The sequence below is a fragment of the Pseudorasbora parva genome, chromosome 7 (genome assembly GCF_024679245.1).
Source record: "Pseudorasbora parva isolate DD20220531a chromosome 7, ASM2467924v1, whole genome shotgun sequence".
NCBI lineage: Eukaryota > Metazoa > Chordata > Actinopteri > Cypriniformes > Gobionidae > Pseudorasbora > Pseudorasbora parva.
This window is the reverse complement of record NC_090178.1, coordinates 14065286-14090132: the sequence shown is the minus strand read 5'-3', so window position 1 is coordinate 14090132 and position 24847 is coordinate 14065286. Positions and strand designations below refer to the sequence as shown.

The following is a 24847-nucleotide window of genomic DNA, read 5'->3' as shown; positions in this document are numbered from 1 at the left end:
GTAGGTAAATTTTCTTAGTTCATACATTTCCTTTGAATCAAACCCTCAATTGAGTTAAGTTCCCTATCAAGTGCAGTAGTGTGTTATGTGAATGCCCCATAATTGACTGGCTTGGATTTTCTAAATCTGTCCCAAGAGCACAACAAGCTCTATGTTCAGCACTAAATGTTTTTGCCTGGTTACCAACTTCAAAGGAGGTGAGGAACCTGTTTCTCCACTTTTGGAATAAGGGAGCACTAAACAGCTTTTCCAAGCTTTTTTCCTTTGTGTGAAATAAAGCCCCCTCACCACCGAACAATTTGTCCCAGGAACTTTTTTCGGCCCAAACCTGTTGCTGTCTGCGTTTCCATTGCGGTCTAAAGTACCGTGAAGATTAACCCGGTGACAGAGGACTGCACGTGAATTAGTTTTCAGCTAAAACACTTAAAGTCCCTGTAAAGGCAATTCTATAAAAAGCCTGAACCTCTTTGTCCTCCATCTTCATATTTTTTTTAAACTTCATTGTTGATTCGAATAGCAAACGAGTCTTACTGCACACACCGCAACTGACTTTTAGGTTCAAATAAAATGCTGGATGAGCTCAACCAATCAGAATGTTCAGCGGCCCCAGACTCCGGTTCCTGCGGTCGAAACACAGCGAGTACCACCCCAAAGTCCCTAGTTCCCGGGGAAATTTCCTGCGGCTGACATGAACAAAAAATACAATTAATTACAATTATTTTCATGACAATAACACTCAGAAAAAAGGTACAGCGGAGGTACAATTTTGTTCAAATAAAAAACATATTTGGTCCTTTGGTCCTGGTAATTTGTCCTTAGGGACAATTATACGATTGGTTTCCTCTACTTAGAGGTACAAAAAAATGACCTTTAAGGGTACCAACCCAGTGATGGCCACTTCTACCTTTTTTTTTTTATAGTGTACCTGTAACTAAAGATGTTATTTTTATCACGGTTCAAGTGAATTTGTTTTGTAATCAGTTAGTTTACATGAACCTGTCTAAACAAACCGGCTTATTGATTTGGACTTACCAAAGCTATTTGAGATTGACTGAGAGGAGGACAGTACATTCTGCCCACTCTGTTGGCGTATGCAATTGTTATGTAAGAAACAACAACAACAACAGCTATGTCACACACAAAAAAACTTTAAATGGAAAAGCTTTTATTTAAAAAAACTATTACATACTACAGAAAAAATGCATTTAAAGTCCCATTGTAATCAATAATTGTATCCTGTAAAACTTTGATTACCAGAATGACATTTAAATGTTTCTCCTGTAAAAAACAAAAAAATCTCTTATGCCTTAAAATAGTTTGCAGATAACTTGCCTCATTTAGTATACGTGGAACGATGAATATGCAAATTAGCCCTCAAGTTACTGTAGTAACCACAATGTTATCGTTCTTTACAACGTCAGACACATAACAGTAATTAATATGATTAGCCTTTCGCTTGACTAGGTTATCAGTAACAGCCAGTAATGTGTTGCTAATGTTACACAAACCATGTTCCCGTTCACCGTCTCAGAGTCAGACAGCTGCCTTTTAAAAATATGTATCCTTATCCTTATCCTTATGTATCCTGAATTTACATGTTTCGTCTTAAAGCATATTTAGACACCACATAGACATTATAAACAACATTTAAAAACTTGATTTTCACCACAGGTGGGCTTTAAGTTAACAGCATGATAGCTTCAATATTTTGTTACTGTAGTTAATAAACTGAACAGCCTAAAGCCTGAGCAAACAATTCCCTGTCATTTCTCAAATTTAAGTTCTAAACTGTTACATTTCTAATTCCATAGCTACACCGTGCAGAGGAGGCCAGTAACAAACGAAAGTGGAGTTTTGGCAAAGCTTCAGATCCTGTGACTGAAGAGAAACTCAAGCTCATAGAGAAAGAGATAAAGGAACAGGAGACTCTGATTCAGGGTTACCATCAAGTGAGTCTCTCTCTTCATCTCTGCTCATTTTCTGGCATATATTAGAATGAGGCATGCTGAAACATGGCTCACATTAATGTGCATTTATTATAAATAGGTTTTATTTATTTTTTCTCTTGTCCTACATCTCTTTTCGTGAGATCTTACAAATATCATATATTAATGTGATACAACACAAGAATCTGTAGCCTCTTAGACTTTTTTTTCCAGATCATTATAGACTATTTAAGCTTAATGAGGCACGTAATTAAACAGTTCTTTAAAATTACACTATTACTACTCAGAAATTAGAATAACGTTGGTGATTACTTCTCACATTTCCTGTAATTACAGGAGAACTCGTGGCCTTTCCAGAAACCAAATCCAATTAATTCTTATCTGGAACTATGCACCATGTATTACATGCACTGAATATATTTGCATTTTGGTCATTAGTATTCATATGGTACAAATAGGTTCAGAGCAAAATGTGTGAAACTTCTTCCCGGTGGTTTTAACAGGAGAACGAGAAGCTATATCTGCAAATGAAAGCACTCCAAGCTCAAAGCAAACAAAACGAGGAGGCTTTGTTCATGGAAAACCAGAGACTTCTCACTGAGCTTGCCCTTACCAGGTCAGTTCTTTAAAAGTCTGTCAGTAGTGTTTTAGTACGTATCACAGCAGGTTTTTACTATTCATGCTGTTCTTTGCAGCAGCTAATATAAAAGCAATAAATATTCATTCCCCAGGGATCGGCTGAACATGAACAGCATTCAAAGAACCGTCGGAGGGAGAAGCATTGCTGACCAAGGCTTCAGCATTGCAGAGTTGACAAGTCAGGTACAAGCTGCACAGGTAAGAGAACTACATCATATTAACAGATCTGTTCCAAAACATAGTGAGCTGCCTACCTAGACAGAATTTTAGGTACACTTCTGATGCAAAGTCTTTCTGTTTAGAAAAAGGAGGAACGACTGCAGGATGAGATCCACAGGGTAAAACAGGAGAAACAAGCCCTGCATGTAGACCTGGAGATGATGAGGAAAGAGCGAGACCTTGCCAGAGTCCAGGCTGTCTGTACTTCTGGTAAGAGCTTCAGATATGGAAGTTTTACCGTGGCAGTCTATTTTTGGCAAGGTAATCGTCATATTGACTAAAATAATTGTCTGGCAGGTGATAAAGGTTTCGAGCTAAAGATGCTCCAGGAAAAGCATCGAGAGGAGGTTGCAGAGATGAAGAAGAGACTGCAGTGGTATGCCGAGAACCAGGAGCTTCTGGACAAAGATGCATCCAGACTTCGAGCCGCCACCGCTGAGACTCAAAGGCTCACTGAGCAGGTGGAAAAGCTAAAGATGGAGGTCAACAGGAGAGCCAATGAGCAACAGAGAAAGACAAAGGAGAGGGCGGGTGAAGCTAAACGAATCCAGGACCTAGAACGACAGGTCAGACACAGCTTTGTCCCTCTCCACATGTTATTGTTGCCTTGTTCTGCAGGTACGTCTCATTCAGACCACATTGTTCTTTGTGTTCAATTTCCTGAGAGCTGGAATTATCCATCTGTGTCTGTGAGTAACAGACCATCTGAATAGGTTTTCTTCTTAAGACCTCCTCTTCATGTTAAACTCTTTTCTTTGACTGATGTAAATTTTGATAACTAAATTAACAACTTTGTATTCAATTGGCTTATTAGTTTGCGGACTTTTTCTATTTAGTTTGAGTCGTGTTGTTCATGTAGGTTTGAATTTGGCTTGCAACAATTCACAAACCCTTCCTCTCACTGCTTCCGTATATCTAAAAACAAAGGAACAAAAATAATGCTAAAAAAAAGTGATGAATGGATTTCGATACAATATATTTATTATTGGCTGCATCAGTAATAGAACTTCTTAGATTCTGTTCCATCTATCACTCATGTTCCCCTTTTCTCTCTCAGCTCAAACAGATGGAAGAGCTCTTGAAACGCAGGCATCCAAACTCCCTGCCAGCCCTGATCTTGGCCGCTGCGTCTGCCGGCACTGAAGTTGATGGATTGGACGTACACCCCTCAACTGTCCCTCAGTCCTCCAAGACAGTGGCTCTTTTAGAGAGACGTGTACATCGACTGGAGGCAGAGCTAGAGGGCCGTGATGAAGAAGCTAAACGTAGTCTCCGAGCAATGGAACAACAGTATCACAGAATCAAAGTACTCATTTCTGATTCAGATTCAGTACTTAAAGGGTTAGTTCACCCAAAAATGAAATTTATATCATTAATGACTCACCTTAATGTCGTTCCTCACCCGTAAGACCTCCGTTCATCATCGGAACACAGTTTAAGATATTTTATATTTTAGTCCCAGAGCATATGCAGTCAATGCCCACTTTACTGTCCATGTCCAGAAAGCTAATAAAAACATCATCAAAGTAGTCAATATGTGACATCAGTTGGTTGATTAGAATCTCTTGAAGCATCGAAAATACATTTTGGTCCAAAAATATGAAAAACGATGAATTTATTCAGCATTGTCTTCTCTTCCGTGTTCCTCCAAAAAGATTCAAACGGTTCATGAATCAGTGAATCAATCAATGATTCGGGTCGCCAATGTCACATGATTTCAGTAGTTCGGATCGCGGCAAACTGCTGAAATCACGTGACATTGGCGACCCGAATCATTGATCGATTCACTGATTCATGAACCGTTTGAATCTTTTTGGACTGTGTTCTGATGATGAACAGAGGTCTTAAGGGTGAGGAACGCCATTAGGGTGAGTCATTAATTACATTAATTTCATTTTTGGGTGAACTAACCCTTTAATAGGTCACAGGGAATTTCGTGTAAAAACACTGAATGTTAAAGGTGCCCTAGAATGAAAAATGTTATAAACCTTGCCATAGTGAAAAAATAAGAGTTCAGTACATGGACATAACATACTGTGAGTCTCATACACTCATTGCCTCCTACTTCTTATGTAAATCTCGTGCACTAAAAACACCACGGAAAAATATGCAAATCTCAGCATAATACCAACTGTGATGAAATTGCTGGGATCATTAATATGTACATAATTTGCATATGTCAGCATGGCAGATCATGGACACAAATGTCCTGTTCCAGGCTGTGCAGGGGACATGAGGACTTTTCATACCCTTCCCACAGATAAAAAATGTCAGCAGTCATGGTTGATGTTTATAATCGGATACTGCAACAAATTAATTCAAAATCATTCGTTTGCTCAGCCCATTTCACCACGGACACTTTTTCTAACCTGGGACAATATCAAGCAAGCTTCGCTCAGCGTCTGAAACTGAAGAGGCAATTCCAACTATATTCCTGCAAGCAGTAAGCAGTGATTTATCCACTTATAGACTATCTAAACAGTTTCTGATTAAATTGAAAGAGAGCATTGTCTAGATAACGCAAGATGCTAGTACAGTAACAATAGGAAACTCCAATTACCATACAAAACTAAATAGTGTGTCTAATGACGAAGGTTAATGTTATTTTGTATTACAAAATACAACCGTAGATACGTATGTCATACTACATTAGTTTAGTTGCTTACAGATTGCTCTCTTGATCCTTCTAGATAACGTCACCTTCTCCACCATATAAGTTAAAACGAAAGTCATTTGACAAGGCTTCTATTCATTTTGTAAAATATATATTTATATTTTTAAGAGCTGAGTTATGATGTTTTTGCATGATTGTATTTCAGAATACATCACAGTCACTGCGTAGGCTACATTGTGACTAATGTTACATAAACATGCGATATCGTTGACGAAAAAAGAGTCTAAAATGTAGTTTAAAAAATATAAGCTTGAACAAAAAGCACTGGTTTTGGTTTTGTCGGGGGAAAAAGAGCAGTGTTCGAGTGTTTGTCCTTGTGGTTGCCAGATTTCACTAATTTTAAATCCTCCAATCAGAGCTTTTCTGTTAAATTAACAGAAGAAGTGTTTTACCTAAACGTGCAATCTGGCAACTAGACATGTGCCGATTTTCGATAATGCGATTTATCACGGTAATGAATATGCACGATATTGTTATCGTGGGTACTTTAAAATATCGTAAATAATAATTTATTAACAATTTATCGTTTTTTTATAATGCACTCAAGAATACTTTGCCCATCAACCGTATAAATGCTTAACACTGCTGTATTCTGCGTCAAAGGGACACGCGCTCAGATATAAACAAGCCAACGTGCGTTTGCACATGACTGAACCGGTGAAGGAGACGCGCTGCTGAAGTGCCGCTCAGTGACAGCAGAGGGCGCTGATGAACTGCAGAATGAAGCAGTTACCCCGGAAACCAGCAAACAAACAAACAAAAAGCGTGTAGTTTTTAAAACAGCCATTCGTTTGTGTAATCTCAATGTTGTTCATCACAGCACCAAATACTTAATACTTAAAGACTTAATAGGCTATTTATTTTCAAACTTAAACATGTTTATGTTTTAATCTGGACTACAACATGCCCTAATAATTAGAACTGTTCTGATTATTTGTTATTGTACAGTAAAACTTTTGAGACATACGACTTCATTAGTTAACATGTTAATTCATTATTACCAAACTGACAATGAAAAATACTTATAAAGAATTAATCATTCTATGTTAATTTCTTAGTTACTGTTTAATAACATTAAAATCAAAATCAAAATAACTTTTTTAATGGACCTAAGATAAAGCTAACAATGATCAGTATTTCTTAACTAACATTAACAAAAACATTATACTTTCTGTACCAAATGTAGCTATTGCTCAATCTTAGTTAATGCATTAAATAATGAGCCCTTATTGTAATTTGTAAGCCTACCTGTTGTTCTTTATAGCCTAATTCTTTTGCAATTTAATCTGTTTGAAAATTTTACTTTTACAGCTCTGAAAAATATCAAGAGACCACTTAACATTGATTTCTCAATGAGGGGTCTCTTAATTTTTTTTTCCAGAGCTGTATATATTTTTGGTGTATTATTGTATTTAAACATTCAGTTGTTTTTGTTCTTACAAAAATAGTTCTTAAAGCTGTTATGCTATGGCAACACTTTTTTTTTTGCAACTTATTTCAATATCGTGATAATATCGTATATCGTGATAAAACTTCATCAATTAATCACAACATGAAAAATTGATATCGGCACATGCCTACTGGCAACCATATGCACGCGAGCTCTCTCTCGCACGTGCGGATGATCTGAAAACACCAATAAAGCAATCTTTTAGCAATCTCCATTTGCGATGTTCTGCTTAAAGTGTCATTTAGTCTGTCTGTGTTCTGTCAGGACTCACGAGCTGCTTCGCTGAACAACTGCACTTGTGTAAGCTGCTGAAATAAGCCAATCAGAGCAGAGCTCACTATTAATATTCATGACCCTTCCAAATAAGGCAAAAACAGAGCATTATATCCTAGGGACAATTTCTAGGGTTGTAAATAGACCTGTAAAACTGTATCTGGACATTTTTGCCCTTATATAAGCCACATACCCTCTAAGTAGATATCAGAGAACAATTTAACATGTTTCAACTCAGTCTAGGGCACCTTTAAATCTATAGAATGATTTAAATGATTTAAAGGTGATAATACACAGGGCAACTTTTTGTTGCCGAGCGATGTTGCTTGGGCACTTTACCATTGAAAATGGGCAAAAAAATTCTATCTTGAATACTTTAGATCAGTCGTGGGCCCTGTGTCTCACCTGGTTGCCCGTTGACAGCAACAATGCTCAGCAACATTGCTCAAAAAGTTTCCCCTTGTATCATCACCTTAAAATTGAGACCAGGGATCTGTTGCGTAAATTTAGACACTATATTAAGAAAATAGCAATTAGTCAAGTTTTCTGATTCAAATTAGACCAATCTACCTTTTTATGTAACAGACTTAAAACAGTTAGGAACAATCTTGAAGAAAAAAAATAGACAAATAACTTTTAAGACTAGTCTGAGCAGGCAACCGGCCCCAGGTTACGAAACAAGTTTGAACTGATGGAGCATGGTGACCCTGATCTCACTGACTGAAGTGCTTTGTCCTTAATTAGTAAAGAAAAAAGCAACTCAAACTATTTTTCCTTTTTCCAAATATGTTATTTACCAGAGCCCAGCCCACAGATGGATTGATCTATTTACAGAAAAACAAGTTTGCCAAGAAAATTAGGTTTCTATTTTAAGCCTTAAGTGCACATGGACTTTAATATGCTTTCAGAGTGGCAGCATTTCTCTCATTTCTAAACCCTGCTGTGTGCCCTCATGACTAGAATGTTAACAGTAAAAATGGAAACTGAAGCAAAGTAAGGCTGGGTGATGAATTGAAAATTCACTATATATTTGGTGATATACACAACCCATCAAAGGTTTGGGGTCAGTAAGTTAAAAATAATAATAATTGATGAATAGAAAGTAAAAAATAAAATTTAAATTAAGCATTTATTTGAAATATAAATCTTTCGAAACATAATCTTTTGAAAAGTCTTTGCTGAATAAAATTATACATCTGTTTTTATTAGTTTTTAAAGCTATATTGCCCCGCCCTTATGAAGTCAGGCTTTAATGACTATATTTAAGTTATATTTAAGCCAGCTAAAATTATTTTTATTTTTCTCTTTTTCAGCTCCAATATGAACAGCAGATCACAGATCTGGAGCAGCGTTTGGCTGAGAAGAACCAGAACAATCAGGCCACCTCATCAGAATTGTCTGAATCACAGACTCGGAGGTTAAAGGCAGAGCTGGATGAAGTAAAGATGGCCCATCAAAAGCAAGAGAGCACCCTCCAGGCAGAGTTGACCTCTCTGCAAGAACAGCTCCGCCAGGCCCAAGCTCAAGCTTTGACACAAACAGACAAGCCTGCCCGCAGCCCATCACGTCACCAGCTCAACGCAGAGGCAGCACAAGCAACCCGCATCGAGAGACTAACCCAGGAGTTGAGCTCCAAGAGCCGCACCATTCAGGAGCTGAGTCGCACTGTAGAGCGTCTACAGAGGGAGAGGAAAACCATGCTTTCAGGTCCTGGCTTCGATCGTGATGAGCCCAAGCGACATTTGGGTGCAGCCAAAGAGCCCAAAAAACCTGCAGCTGAGACTTTCCCCCCTACCCAAGATGAGAAGGACTACCACCCCGGAGCGTTCTCAGGATCACACATCTCAGAGGTTCAGCTAGAGAACGATAGTCTGAGGATGAGATTGGCACAATTAGAGATACAGGGAGATCAAGAGAAAGTTTCCATGCAGGCTGCAGTCACACACGCACAGAATCAGCTCCTCAGGTAACGTTTGTTGAAGTGGTTCAGTTGTGTTTTTATAAACCTTTTGAAGCACCCTTGAAATGTTCTGAACAACAGCAGCCCTACTACATGAAGTGAAACCTTGAAACAGTCCCATACATTTTCTTCACAGGATTTAAGATGAGCCTGGCTGCACTATAAATCAGATTTTTCTGCTTTCATAGACATACATGATTACTATAATGTGTTTGGAGTTGTCTTCCCTATCATGCAGCAATAGTCCGCAATGGCAAGATAAATTAATTATAAAGTGTTTATTCATGGTGTACATAAAAACCTGTACTTAAGTTAAATTAGAGAAACACTCATTAAAATATTACTCCAGTAAAAGGAAGGTTTCTCATGTGACACAAGTAAGATAGACCTTAACTAGTTTATAGTTCAGTCTGACATTATTATGAAAATTTTGGAGCATATTACTCCTGGATCATGGCTTATTTGAGCAGGGTGAGACCACATCAAGTGTTTATCGATCACTTGACTCGCTTTTACAATTTAATGTTCTGGATCAGTCGGAATCACAAATGAACCATTTAATGTTCTTTGTGAACCAGTTGACTGAAAATAATCAAATCAAAAGATTCGCTCAGGAAACAGACATCACTAATGAGGAATAGCAATTAATAATGAGGAACAGCATGTTTTCCTGAAAAAGTCTGATATTATGCTTTGCAATGTAGTGAAGAAAAATAAAGCAAGAAACTAAATCAACAAGGCACACACATTACACACATACAACTGCACCCTACATGGCTTATAAAAAAAACAATGACACCTGTAAAATAAGTGTGCCTTGCCACGCTATTTAAAGTATCTTTTTTCATTTCCTTGGTGATATGAAGTAATCACATTTCATGAATCATTTGATTCATAATTCATTCTTCTGCCTGAAGACCTGAGCCTCCTGCCGTGGATAATCAACCAGTACATGTGTTGAAATGTTGTGGGGTTATTCATGCGTTAACCTAAAGACCAGCTTAATTTAACAAAACCATAAACCATTTCAGGGACATTGCGAGATAGTGGGTTTTTTGTGTGTGTGTGTGTTCTTTTCCAGTTCATATAGATTTGAACATGTACTCCATCCTACACCTACTATGAACACGCTCCACCCAGTTCTGCAGGCTGCAGCCAGGTGTACTTGGTCAAACCCACAATCAAAAGAAAAATGTTCATATTGAAAATTTAGGCCACTGTTATGAAAATAATCCCATTTGGACAATTATTATAATCAGCATCAATTCAATTCAGTGCAACAAATGATCAGGACAAAATATACAATTTTCTTTTTGTAGAATTAACAAAAAAATAATAAAATATATATGTAAAATAAGATAAAACTGAAGAATTGTATTGCTTTGTGGATGTACAGCACTCAAATTATTTACATTAACACTCTTCCCCACCAGCATTTTTTTTTTATTATTTGCCAGCCAGCATTTTTCAATTTCAGTTTTTTTGTCATGCCCCTCAGAATATTTTGTTGTGTGCATATCTGAACAAAGCCTTAGCTTTTAAACAAAAAGCAACATTTTGAAAAAAAGCTGAGAAAATGTTCAACACTTTTTTTGTCAAAGAATGCATCTAGAGCATAAAAAGAGTAGATCGAGTCAGTCAACACACTCAAAGCTTTACAGTCCTATACCTTCATTTGACATTTCATAAACGTTAGACAAGTGATCACATTATTTAACAGGTGCATAACATAGACTGTAGGAAAATTAAGCCAAAATATTCCAGTAACGGTCTTTGCCTATCCTGAGGTGAAGTCACAGGACCAAGGTCCTGCCCGCACTCCCGCTCCTGCATACTCAATCGTAAGCACAGCTATCAGTCATGATGTTACACCCCGCTTTAAAGCATGAAAAAAAAATTACAGGGAAAAGAAAACTTGTAAATAGGTTTGTGTGATGAGAACTATCTACATTGATAGAAATGTCTTTGGAAAAAAAAATTTGATATTTAATGGATTTTTTAGTTTGGCTCGTGTCCCTTTGGTTACATGGAGAGTGTGGGGTTTAGACCTATACTCCAAACAGCCACCAAGATGCTTTGGTTTCACTTTTCAGGACTTGTGCAGCACACTTGGTGCACACAAACTTCTATTGCTTGTTTCTGCTTCTTTGCTTGTGTTTTGATGCAGAGATTCTGTACTCTTTCAGAAAATATGTAATAGCACCCCCTATGGGCAGTCGTGACCTAACAGTTAGCGAGTCAGATGAAGGTTGTGGGTTCGATTCTCAATACCAGCAGAAAATGATCCCCAATTGCTCCCTGGGTGCCATAGCAAGGATGGCTGCTCACTGCTCCTAATGTATGTGCATGGGTTAACTTGAATTTAACTTGAATGGGTTAAATCCAGAGGACAAATTCAGAGTATGGGTTACTATACTTGGCCCTTCACATGTCACTTTCACTACCGTATAACAGTGAAAACATGGAAATTGTGGGGAAAGATTTCAGTGTATGATAATACAGTCTAATTGTGCATTAACACAGTATCAAAATGGCACTTTCTTCAGGGTTCAGGAGCAGAATGCGGAGCAACTCGCTTCTGTCAAGGCTGAGCATCAAAAAGAGATTGAACACCTCCTAGCTTGTCATGCCCTTGAGCATTCCTCCTCCAAAGTGGCTGAACTCACCAATCAAGTGAACACACAGGAGGTTGGTTCTTGAATAAATTTGAAGCTGTTTGTGTCTCTTCAACATATCTATTTATGCATTATGTCTGTGTGCATTTATTTGCTGATAAAATTGGCACTAGTAACTTTGCTTGCATTGTAAGTTGCTTTGGACTAAAGCTTAATGTGTTCTGAATTCATGTAACTTTTCTATTCAGATAATAGTGCAGCATTTACAGGGGCAAGTAAAGGAGCTCCAGAGAACCAAAGATGCTCTGGCTGTTTCTAAAATCAGAGAGGAAGCCCTGCAGAATCAGGTAGAGAATCAGTCATTCAATTTCCATTCTTCTTTAAACACAGGATTTTTAATTTTCTCTCCTTATTTCCTGTTATGTTTATGTAAATACTCTATTAAAGAGTAAAGAGTACTCTATAATCTTCATTGGCTACCTGTCTCTGTCCGCATCCAATACAAAATTCTACTGTTAACTTTTAAATGTCTGCACGGACTTGCTACCCATTATTTATCTGAGCTTCTGCACTGGCATTCTCCACCACATACTCTCCGGTCATCTGACTCTAGACTACTCACTGTACCTCATTTCCGTCTTTTTCTACTATGGGTGGAAGACCGTTCAGTACTGTGGCCCCGAAACTCTGGAATTCCCTCCGCTTTTCTCTACGCGACACTGTTACTTTATCCTCCTTCAAGTCTCAACTAAAAACATATCTTTTCTTACAGTATTTCCAATCTTTCTCTGCTCAGAATTGTTTTTCTCCTCTGTATATTTGTATGTTTATGTCCTATATTGTGTGTGTATGTCTATTTTGTGTATATTTTGTGTACAGCGACCTTGAGTATGGGAAAGGCGCTATATAAATAAAACGTATTATTATTATTATTAAATAGCTGTCTAAGCTTCTGGAAGAGCTGAAACAGGCCAAAGAAGCCCACAGTCCTGAATTAAGACACTTCACTAGCCTGGAGCAGAAGATTCAGTCCATGGAGCTCCGCTACAATCAGCGTGAGAAACAGCTTCAGCAGGTAACACACCTACACGTGCTATACATAACCAACAGTTCAAAACTTTTAAGCTTTAAAACTGCACTATGTAATGTTGCTGTCCGTTAGAGGGCGCCTATTCAAAACAAAGGTGTAGTTTGATGATAGCGCCAAGTTTGAGCTCAGAATCTTGGGACATGTGGTCTTCACCTCACAGGTGGTGGGAAAGAATCAGGATAGGACTCGACTGGCAGAAATCATGTTTATGAATGCGGTTATTAACGTTACTGTAGTATGAAGCAGAGTGGGACCGAATGTTGAGGGAGCTGAGCAAAGCAGCTTGAGCGATTGTTGCCAAATAAACGGCTCATGGGACTTTTATTATGACGGGACACAGCCGCGGGCACGATTTTTGCTTTTCGGGTCATGAGTATGAGGTTATGCAGCTCTGTTTATCGTATTAGAATCATTTAAGTGTGTTTAAAATTATGTTATGACTTTACTCTGTGCAATCGCTCAGCGGCTGCTGTGACACTTGTTGCACTCTGCTAAGAGTAAAGCACTTCTCCAAAATAAAACCGGAATCCGAGAATAATGCCGATATGACGCAATTGATAGGCGACTCCCTCAGATGTCCCGGTTCCTTGGTTAAAATAGCAATTTTCTCATAATTTCCAAGTAGTTGGAAACATTTGGGGTATAGTAAGAACTCAACTGAACAAAATGTATAACACTGGCCTAGTAGTTTTTGGATATTTTACTGCATAAATACATAGTGCACCTTTAAAGAAATTAATACTTTTTTTCAGCAAATACCCATTAAATTGATCAAATGTGACAGTAAAGATATTTATAATGTTACTAAAAAAAATTGGTTGCCCCTAAACTTTTGAAAGGTAGTGTACTAACACATATCCTTACTTGCACAGTTTGACACATACAAAGAATAAACAGTAAGCACACTTCTCATTTTCTGTTGCTGTACAGTATGTACAGTATATAGTTGTTCATAATGGATCTCGGCAGCAGTCTGCTGAAGGACAGCCTCTGCACTATATCATGATTGAGTACACTGATGTTAGGTGTGTTGCAGGTGATAGCAGACACACGTCGGGTGGTGGAACAGGAGCAGCAGGGTGAGGTGGAGCGCTGGAGGAGACTCGCTCACGGCAGGGCTAAAGAGCTGGATGCCTTCAGACTGGAGCTGGACTCTATACTGGACGTGCTCCGAGAACTCCAGAGACAGGGTGTAGTCATCCCCGTCCCTGAACACACCTCCACCACCACCCACACATACCTGCCCCTCCAATCCTGAGCTGCCTTTGCACCATTCAAAACACTTTTTGTAAATATTTAATTATTGTCAAGGAAAATCTGGGTATGTAACATCGAAAAGATATTTGGTGTTAGTTATTGCAGCATAAATTCAAATGTGATTTTATATTAAAGTTAATTATTATTTGTCCTGTTTTGCTGCTCCATTGGTTTTACAACATCCAACATTGAGCAGAATCCAAAGCCTCTGAACAAACAGCATTAGAACGGTTGTTGATACACCACCCACATAAGTTATAAAAAAAAATCATCTCAAAAGGTTAACCTTAAAGTATGTTTACACAACAAATACAGCAGACGTCATGATATATTACTCGACTTAGAGCTGGCCTCAGTGGACACGGTCTGAATGCTAATGAACTACTAAAAGAACATAAATTGCATAAGTGCCTGGAGATGGATCTGCTGCATTGCGTGATGATTATTAAGAGCTCATCAGCATGCAGAACTGTTTATAAACACCACGGGTCCTGACAAGATATAATTTAATTGGGCACATAGGATACATCTTTAGAGAGGTCATGAAGTATAAAGAAAATGAAAAATGAAATTTGCATAATCACAAAAAAAAGACTAAATAAGGACTGATAACCTGCTAAGCTTCAGCTAGTATCACATTTGATCTCTGTTCAAAGCTGTCCTTGGCTGTCACCTGTCTAAATTATGAATTTGCTCCGTAGATTGTGAGTCATTTCTATTTGGCAACATTTTGATCAGTTATCCTAGCTAATGATGGATACTGTAATAATACAATATGGGTTTTTAAAGGTTAAAACACTGTGATCCCTTAATTCTACACTACAATCTACAACAGTATTTGCAGCTAAATTTCATGAATTTTCTGAAGATATTAGTGGCCCTTTCTCATGCAAAACTTGTCACCCGACTGTTCTCAGTGGTTGCCAGGACATTGCTATGTAGTTGCTATGGTTTTCAAAAAAAAAAAAATTCAACAGTCTTTATGATATTTAGGCTGTTACATTTATAAAATAATCTTTTGTATCCTTTTTAATATTTTACCCACAATGTGTGAGACTTTTTTTCTCCAAATAATATTTTATTTCTACTGTTTATAATTGGGAAACTTTGGAAATGACAGTTGAGAAATTAATAGCACTGAATAATTTGAGGTTTCCTTCGTTGTGTGGTCTTAAGGTTAGGGATTTGTTCTGCGTCAGCCAACATCACCAACGGAAACTTTGCACTGAATTTTATTGGCATATAGGTGTTCAATAAAACAAGAGAGACAGAACTGAAGTATTGAGCAGCTCAGGCAGCTGTATTCAGACAATTACAGAGAGACAGTATGCAAGTATACTGCAGATATTCTGCAGAAAGCCACTGATTCAGCTGACAGTTGCAGATAGCAAGCTATTTTCTACCCAGGCATTTGCTCACACAGGCCCAGATAACTAGGCACTGCGATACCAGATTGCTTTATTTATATCATCAGCTACAAAAGTACAACGCTGCATCAACGTCTTCCTACTGCACATCAAGAGATTTTTTTTTAATAATGCTGATAATATGAATGTAGTAACTAATAAGGCATTGCAATCTGCTGGAATGTCTTCCTACAGCCAGAAAACATTGACTCTTTCTAATCACAGTCTTCCTTGAAAATCTGTTGCCGCTGTCGAGAGCATACTCGCAAAGTCCCATTTGTGCAATCCAATCTTTTTTCATCTTTCATGTTGTTGTCGTGCCTCACTGTAGACCTCCAGATGCCCAGAAAATTGCTTCTTTTGAAGCGAGACACTCTTCACTCTCCACTTTCAGAGATAATAGGCTGAGTTGAGAACAGTGATGGAGCCATGAGTAAATAAAGGCATCTGACCATCTCTAAACTGGGGGTTTAGTCAATTATGTGATGGGTACAGCGCGGACGGGCCTCCTCCATTATGATCGGTGGATCACCCAGTAGTAAATCTTCGTCTCCAAGTGCGGAGCTCAGTTCTGAGTTCACGAAGTTGGGGATGTTGAAATGTGCCAGGAGTGCTGCCTCTCGCTCCACCCTGGTCTCCATACCCATGCTATGGACGGCAAGGCCGACCGCGTCCACTTGCCCTCTGGAGTCGCCGCTGCCCGTATGTCCGTGGACGGCACCGCCAGCGTCGCTTGTGGCCCTGCCTCCATCTTTCTCTTCCTCATTAATATAACAGTGAAAAAGAGACCGGGACTCCTCCAGCAGTGGGCGTGAGAGACCCGTCCGGGTGTCCGCCTCACGTTGGCGTCCCAGGCCCTCGGCGCAGCTGGTGAGACGCATCCGTTTCTCATAAGGCTCCGCTGCCCTGTGGGATTGAGAGAGGAATATTGAACTCAAAAGCTTCATCAGCAAAGTTAAAAGAGCTTTACTTCCCTTTTCTAATGTAGAGGTGAAATGAGCACCGGTGCTTCTGGAGAGTGGGAGTACCCTCATCTTGTATTCTATCCTCCATGTGTGTGTGCGCACATTTTTCTCTTTTCAGTGATCTGGTGTGTAAGAGGTTTCTGCTGGGCTGTGTTAATGGATGAGTCACATCTATAGAGCAGTTTAATTAAAAGGGCTCTAAACAGACTCTCAGCCTGACCCCCGAGCTTCCTCGCTGCTCCATTATACCAGAGGATGGGGGCTAATAGTGCTTGACTATTATAACTGAGAGAAATATATGCAATAAACAATAAACGCCCCTAAATGATTTGATTGTAAAAAGAAGGCATTATTGGACATTAATTTGCTTTTAAATGAATTCTGGTTAGCTAACAGAACACAGACAGTGATAATTATTGTTTGTGTATGTGCATGCATATTGGTGCATTTGTACACTTTAATAAACATGAGCATGCACAGATTGGATTAAAATGGCATCAAAGCTGAGTTTATCAAGGATGAATTTGCCAGACTTCATGCTAATTGGGCCAAGATTACAGACCGCTGTTGTAGGTTTAAGCGCAGCTCCTGAAAAGATTCTTTGTTGCTCTGAAGAAGTGCCACATCGGAGATACTGACCTAGCAGAGAGCTAATGAGAGTGAGGGAGGCCGCAAACACACACACACACGCAGCTCTCTGAAGCAAAGGATAATGAGGCAGCTAGGTGGCCAAAGCGCAGGCAGCGGGAAACAGAAAAACTACTGAAACGCGGACTCGCTCTAGTAAGTTGTGATTTCGGTGCAGATGTGAGAGAGCGGATTCCATTGGGAATTTATACTGCCTTTTCTTTTGTTTGTTCTGTCCTTTGCACAGCTGATTCACAAAGCTTGTATGTCATAGTTTGCGGTATAAAAAATACTCACTCTGGGTGTGGGGCTCCTGTTTTGGTCAGAAGAGTCAGAACAAAAAACATAAATATGACAAAAACTGCAAGACCCACCCAGAAGCCGATCACAATGGAATCTGCAGGAAGAAACAAAGCTGAGTGATTGAGTGACGGAAATGTCTCTACTTATATTAACTACCTAAATAATTAAAAACAATATATTAAACATGTTAAAATAATTTAATAATAAATGTACATGTATTATATAGTCATACATATAGGCTATGTGTTTTCATCATTTTAGTAGACAAGGATACTTATGGTGCGTGTGCTGCTATGGATATGGATGACAATGCTGCTTTATACTACTTATACACTATATATATATATATATATGTATATAGCCTACTGTATATATTTTTTATAAATATTAACATTTATATTATGTCTATTGCTGGGTAAACATTAATTACACGTTTATAAGAAAATTTGTATAAGCCTTGTTTCATAATTATTAAAAAGATGCACACAAAAACTGGATAAAACATCAAGCTATAATGGACTTAATGCTGAAGAGAAACAGACTTACATCGATGTGCTTTGAGTCCTTCAAAAGACACCGGCTCTTCGTCGTCGTAGTATTCGTAGCTCCATTCATAATTGTGATTTGGTATACTAGTGCTGTTTAAAAACGGGAACCTCGGCATCTTAAATCACAGATCAAACCTGATGATAACAGCTCTTGCGGGAAAGAAACATCACAGTTCTTCACAGCAGTCGGTGTGCGCTGCAATCATCTACTGCATCCTTAGCTGAGAACAAACAGCTGTTTTAACACCGATAGTGACAATGATTTCATTCTCATCCTCAGAACATCTCACGTCTGCGTGCTCCAAGACCAAACTGAGGTTTATGGTGGCGTTCTGTATGTAACATCGCTACTCGTGAGGTCTCCTTTGGTCTCGAGAGATTGTGCTGAATATTTGATGAGATCACGCATCTCTCTAATCCATGAGCTCGCTTGTGAACGGAGAGATTTCACGCACCTCAGGGGCATCCGAGAGTGTATCTTTCTTTACAGTATAAGCTAGGTTACATTTGTAAAATAATCTTAGAATTAGTTTTATTCTAATTAATATTTTATTTCTAATCTTTATATTGGATTAATATATATATATATATATATATATATATATATATATATATATATATATATATATATATATATATATATATATATATATATATTATATATATATATATAATGTATATTATGACATGAGGTGAAGTGAATAACACTTATTATATCACGGCACCTGTTAGGGGGTGCGATATATAGGCAGGAAGTGAATATTTTGTCCTCAAAGTTGATGCGTTGGTTAGACGCCGAAAATTTGAGCGAGTTTGATGACAAGGGCCAAATTGTGTTGGATAGATGACTTGGTCAGAGCATCTACAAAACTGCTGCTCTTGTGGGGTGTTCCTCGTCTGCAGTGGTCTGTATCTATCAAAAGTGGTCAAGATGGTCAAAAGTAGAACATCACATGGACGGCCTGGTGCGTCACTTACCTTGGGAACACATGGCACTGTGTTCAATCAAATATTTTTTTTTTTTTTTTTTACTGAGGCGCCGAGTAGGAGAACCAATCTCCTGAAGAGCAGTTCTGCCAATCTCAGAAGCCCCGTTTCCACCACAGGAACTTTACCCAGGAACCAGGAACTTTGGGTGGTACTTTGTGTGTTTAGACCGCAGGAACCAGGGTCTAAATGAAGTTCCAGGTAAATATTTCCCCCTCCAAACGGCCCTGCTCGCGAGGTAGTACTTTTTCAAAGTTCAGGAACTTTCGAGGGCGGGACTTGGGCGCTGAACATGCTGATTGGTTGAGCTCACGCAGCATTTTATTTCAACGGGCATTTTTAAAAGTCTTTCGCGAGGTTCGGTCTCGTTCAGTAAATATCAGTCTTGGCTCTGTCTGATGGCGCGCGCCGCATTCATCTCAGCCATCTCACGTGCAATGTCCGTAATAGCTGATAATAATATACATTGTCATTTTAAATCTAGCTTTACAAGCTTTCTGAATATGCTGCTGAATCTGCATATTAGTGATCTTTTCTGTCGTTGTTAATTACCTCTTAGTAAACCTATACATAACCAGCAAAAGCAGCACAGCTTGAATCTCTTCCATACTCGTTATTAATTTTTTTTCACTATGTAAACGACCTGACCGATTACTTTTAAGTGTGCGTCCTTACATGACATGACAGCGCGTGCCGCGCTCATGTTGACAAGAGAGGAAAGTTAATTTTTCTGAGGGGTAAACTTTTTATTTCGTAAGTTATGAAGATAATTTTGGAGTAATGACACAGCGTATATTGCCCCAGGCAGTTTTTACTTAACTGCGCCTGACAGAAGATTTTTTTTTTTTTCCTGAGATGATTATTACACTTTACAACAAATAAATAGCTATAAATAATAGCCTACTGTATTAGTCCTGGTGGCCGTTAAGAGTTGCTATGGCTGATGATTGCGATTGAAAGTCATCACATGTAATCACCAGATCGGTTTAGATAACGTCTCATGTAAATAGTCCACTAAATCTTTCAATCGGTACACACAAAAATGATTACTGTCCTTCACTGATTTGGAGAGCAGTCGCGCGCAGTCCTACATCACCGGACTAATTTGCCTAATCTTCTCGGAACTTTAGATCGTGGTCGAAACGCAGACAGCTGCAGGTCTGGGGGGGAGAAAAGTTCCTGTAAAAAAGTTCCTGGTACAAATTGTTCCGGGTAATTTTGTTGGAAACGGGGCTAGAGTCGTTCGTCTCAGGGCCGCTTGTCCTTGGCTTTGCCGCCCCCCTTTTGGCGACGACATTTAGGTGGAGGCAGTAGCTGACCACCGGGGCAGGATGTGACTGATCGCCTCAGTCTGTTCCGACAAGAGCATCTGCGGCATTCACCGAAGTGAAGCGGACACCCATGATCTTGGGAAGACGCTGGGCGAACTGAATCGCATAGCCGAGCCTGATGGAGCCGGGGTGCTGTCACCATCTCTGCTGAAGAGCAGTCCTCCTTATCTCTGGGTCACCTGTCTTAGGGCCGCTTGACCTTGGCTTTGCCGCCCCTTTTGGCAGGGGCCTGCTTACACCCGGCTCCTTAACCCCAATTAGGTTGAGGCTGCTGCGTTGCAGGAGTGGAGGTAGACGCAGATGGCCGCTCTTTAGTGAGGAGCAGGCTGAGACGCTGCCGGAGGCTGAGACGCGGGTTCCCCCTAGAGGTGGAGTTAGGGCACAGTTGCATAGCAACGACCCGTTGCATGTGAGGAACCTGCGTGTAACCCTTTGCAGCTCTTCCATTGAGGGTGGTGAGGGAGGAGAAGCCTCCAAGTCGGTTTCTGGCAGTAAACACTTTGGATGTACATATATTCAGGTCCTACAGATTTGCCTAATACAACATTATGAGGACCAGACCCTTCCTATCGGAGCATACACAACTCCTTGTCCAAGCTCTTGTTCTATCGAGACTTGGACTATTGTAATGCTTTCTTGTCAGACCTTCCAGCATGTATTCAAACCTCTGCAACTGATCCAGAGCACAGCGAGAGTGGAATGAGCCAAAGAGAGCGGACATCACATCTTTCTTCATCAATTTTCTCTGGTTGCCAATAGCCACTTGTTTCAAATTCAAGGCACTAATGTTTGCCTACAGAAAGACTGCTGGCTCTGGAATCCCATATTTAAACTAACTCATATTTTTGTGCACACACACACATACTTTATTCTGAAGCAATATTCTCAAGAGTGTTCAATCAGCTTTGACATTTAAATTAGCATATTTGTGATATTTTTACCTTTTGTAACGGGCATTTTTCCCCTAAACTTGTTAAATATAGGCTATACTTCAGATTTCATATTCTTATATTTGATCTATACATTAAATAAGACACAATAGGGCTGTTACCAATCAAATTAAAGGTACCCTAGAATGAAAAATGTAATTAATCTTGCCATAGTGAAATAATAATAGTTCAGTACATGGACATCACCCACAGTGAGTCTCAAACACCATTGCATCCTCCTTCTTTTGTAAATCTCGTGCATGAAAAACACCACAAAAATTTTGCAGAATCTCAACATAAAACCAACTGGGATGCAATCGCTGGTATCATTAATATGTACGCCCCCAACATTTGCATGGTAGCCCATGTTCATTGTCAGGCAAAACTGAGCAGCCAAATCATCAGGTAAACAAGCGTCACGCGAGGATAGCGAAAATGGCAGATCATGGACACAAATGTCCTGTTCCAGGCTGTGCAGGGGACATGAGGACTTTTCATACCCTTCCCACAGATAAAAAATGTCAACAGTGATGGTTGATATCACAACAATTTAATTCAAAATCGTTCGTTTGCTCTGCCCATTTCACCGCAGAGTTTTTCTAACCTGGGACAATATCAAGCAAGCTTCGCTCAGTGTCTAAAGCTGAAGAAAGAGGCAATTCCAACTATATTCCTGCAAGCAGTAAGCAGTGATTTAGTTAGTAGTGATATTCCTGCAAGCAGTAAGCATTAAGTGATCCACTTAATGACTGTCTGAACAATTTCTGATTAAATTGAAAGAGAGCATTGTCTAGATAACGCAAGATGCTAGTACAGTAACAATAGGAAACTTATTAGGAAACTCAGGAAAAATAGGAACCAAGTACCATACAAAACTAAATAGTGTTTCTAATGACAACAGTTAATATTATTTTGTATTACAAAACCCTATTACAAAATACCCTGTGTTATGGTGTTAAGGCAAGAACATAGAGAAAACTGCACCCTGTTCAGGAAAATGCTGGACATATTAGTGCAGCAGGCAGACTGACGCTTAATGAGAATCCTGGGACTTGTCTCACAGTAAATGAGACGAAGGTTATTTATGACGCATGCTAATTAAACCAGCGTGTCTGTCTAGTCTCATTTGAATAAAAGGTCAGAGGTCAGACTTAGTTTTGTTTGGGGGGGGGGAACACTCAGATTCAGTCAATCTCATGTCAATCTTGAGTACCTATAGAGTAGTATTGCATCCTTCATATCTCCGAAAAGTCTTTAGTTTTATTATATTTATAAAAGAAATATAGGCTGTACCGAGTCTTTCCGGAAAAAACAGAGCGCCTGGGGGCGTATCTTGTGGGCGGAGCTAAAGAATGACGAGTGCGCACAAAGCAGTGACGTCCTCAAGCGTGGAGAAAAAAACGCTACCCAGATTCAACTAATACATATATGATCCAGAATCAGATCCGGAGGCTGAAATAAATTGAACAGGAGAAACAGCAACAGCAGGACGTCCGTCTCTGTGGTATGTACTGTATTTAGTGGCCTGTCAACATTTGTGTGTGTTTACTCGCAGTTTATGAGGACATGATTCGGTTTATGAACTATTGTATGTGACTAAACCTTAGCAGTAGCAAGCAAAACGGTTTTGCACGTCAGACTAGTGTAACGTTATACATAGAACAACAATGGAGGAACCGTTAGCGCATTTGAATGATGAAGCATGCGATCGCGTCGTTTACTGATGTTTACTCACGCGACGACAGCCAACAGCACAGACATTTGAAGCAGTTTTACTCACCGGCTGCTTCCAACGCAGGACCGAACCTTTATCGCTGGGACCGCTCCGTCAAAAACACACTTCTTTGGTATGAATTGGTGAAGTCCTGTGACAGCAGTGGCCGTGGAAATCCACTTTGCGACGCGACTGAAGCGATGTTGTGAAGCTTCCCGTCATTTCTGCGTTCAAATCGGTTCAAATGCAGCGCTGCCTTCCTGGAATGCTGTGCTGAAGCGTTGAAGTCGCTTGATGTCACCCATGGGAATAAAGTGGAGCGCGGCGCGGAGTGTTTATGGGCGTGCATTTCCTCTCTCGCTCTAGTCACGCGCACCCGCAACCTACCGGGAGAAGAGGCCGTACGGCCCATACAAGGATCTTCCGCTCTTATTAACGTCAAGCCGACCCATACTCGATGGAACTCTCAGAAACTTGTGAGAAACCGGAAGGAGTATTTTTGACACAGAAATACTCCATCAAACGCCCAACATTAGTTTTTGAAACTTTGTCTGTTTAGGATGGGAATCCAAGTCTTTTACAGTGTAAAAAGCTCAGTATGCATGAAATAGCATCCCACCCACCCCCCTTTAATAACATTGAATACAGTACTGAACTTTCTGAATTTGTCCGCTACAATGGTTTAAGTTTTGCTTATCAGGTAGATCTTTCAGAGTGTCTTGAGGGGTGAGGTGTTTAAGTTGCAACATATTGGGGTACCTCAGGGCTCGATGTTTGGACGATTTATCTTCTCCGTCTACATCACATCACTTGGATCTGTCATTCAGAAACATGGCTTTTCCTATCACTGCTATGCTGTGACACACAACTCTACCTCTCATTCCAGCCAGATGATCTGATGATAGCTGCTCGCATCTCAACCTGCCACATAGCTAGAACGGCCTGGTCTTGCAGGTTTGCCTAATACAACATTATGAGGACTAGGCCCTTCCTATTGGAGCGTGCTATACACAACTCATTGTCCAAGCTCTTGTTCTATCCATAACTGGACTTTTGTAATGCTCTCTTGTCAGACCTTCCAGCATGTAGTCAAACCTCTGCAATTGATCCAGAACCCAGAGAGACTGGTCTTTAATGAGCCAAAGAGAGCGGACATCTCTCTTTATTAATTTGCTCTGGTTGCCAATAGCCGCTCGTTTCAAATTCAATGCACTAATGTTTGCCTATACAGAAAGAAAGACCGCTGGCTCTGGAATCCCATATTTAAACTAACTCAGATTTATGTGCCCTTCCAAAAGCCTGCATTTTGCGAGTGAATGGTGCCTTCTGATGCCATCCCAAAGAGGCACAAAATTACTTTCACAAACCATTACCCTGACTGTTCCAAGCTGGTGGATAAACCTGCCTAACTCAACCCGAGCTGCTTAGTCTTTAGCCATTTTAGAAAAATGTTTCACATGCCCCATTAATACTATCATTTACTATTATATTATGTTTTTTGTGAGCACTTGCATGATGCCGTATTGTTGGTTTGATTGCTTCTATTGTTCTCATTATTTGCACAACGTTTTGGGGAAAAAAAGAAAAAAAATACAATTATAAAAGAATGCTTGTTTTCCTATTTATTTTGTTTTGTAAAAAAAAATTGTATAGGGTCACTAACGACCCGAGGTGTGTAACAGTGTAAGTATATTTTTACTGCACAAAAATATTTTAATCTTTGATGACTGAATATGTGCAAATTGCCTTTATCCCATAAGATGGCAATGATAAAGTGCCGTTTCACTCAAAGTTACCACAGGCAGAAAACAAAATTATTGAAAGATTCATCAGCGAAACGAATCGATCAAATTATTGATTTTGAAGATGTTGAAAATTATAGTTTTGAGAATATGTTTGAGATCAGGAGTGAGC

The 24847-nt window shown here is 39.4% G+C and overlaps 2 protein-coding genes across 2 annotated transcripts in view; one reads left to right on the top strand and one right to left on the bottom strand.

Annotated features, from left to right (window-relative positions):
* The window catches only part of cep162 (centrosomal protein 162), a 32321-nt gene extending 18048 nt beyond the window's left edge, over nt 1-14273 (top strand). Inside the window, exons 16-26 of the mRNA XM_067448257.1 lie at nt 1812-1949; nt 2450-2562; nt 2678-2783; nt 2888-3014; nt 3102-3370; nt 3862-4110; nt 8515-9167; nt 11708-11849; nt 12025-12123; nt 12717-12851; nt 13903-14273. Coding sequence (XP_067304358.1) covers nt 1812-1949; nt 2450-2562; nt 2678-2783; nt 2888-3014; nt 3102-3370; nt 3862-4110; nt 8515-9167; nt 11708-11849; nt 12025-12123; nt 12717-12851; nt 13903-14124 — 2253 coding nt within the window. The 3' untranslated portion in view covers nt 14125-14273. The remainder of the gene's footprint in view (nt 1-1811; nt 1950-2449; nt 2563-2677; nt 2784-2887; nt 3015-3101; nt 3371-3861; nt 4111-8514; nt 9168-11707; nt 11850-12024; nt 12124-12716; nt 12852-13902) is intronic.
* A 1066-nt stretch (nt 14274-15339) lies between these two features.
* On the bottom strand, nt 15340-18425 carry mrap2a (melanocortin 2 receptor accessory protein 2a). Its single transcript, XM_067449574.1, has 3 exons — nt 17971-18425; nt 17419-17518; nt 15340-16435 (listed from the first exon to the last, which is right to left on the bottom strand). Exons 1-3 carry the CDS (start codon nt 18086-18088, stop codon nt 16000-16002), a joined length of 654 nt encoding a protein of 217 aa, XP_067305675.1. The 5' UTR covers nt 18089-18425; the 3' UTR covers nt 15340-15999.
* Between the last annotated feature and the right edge of the window lie 6422 nt (nt 18426-24847).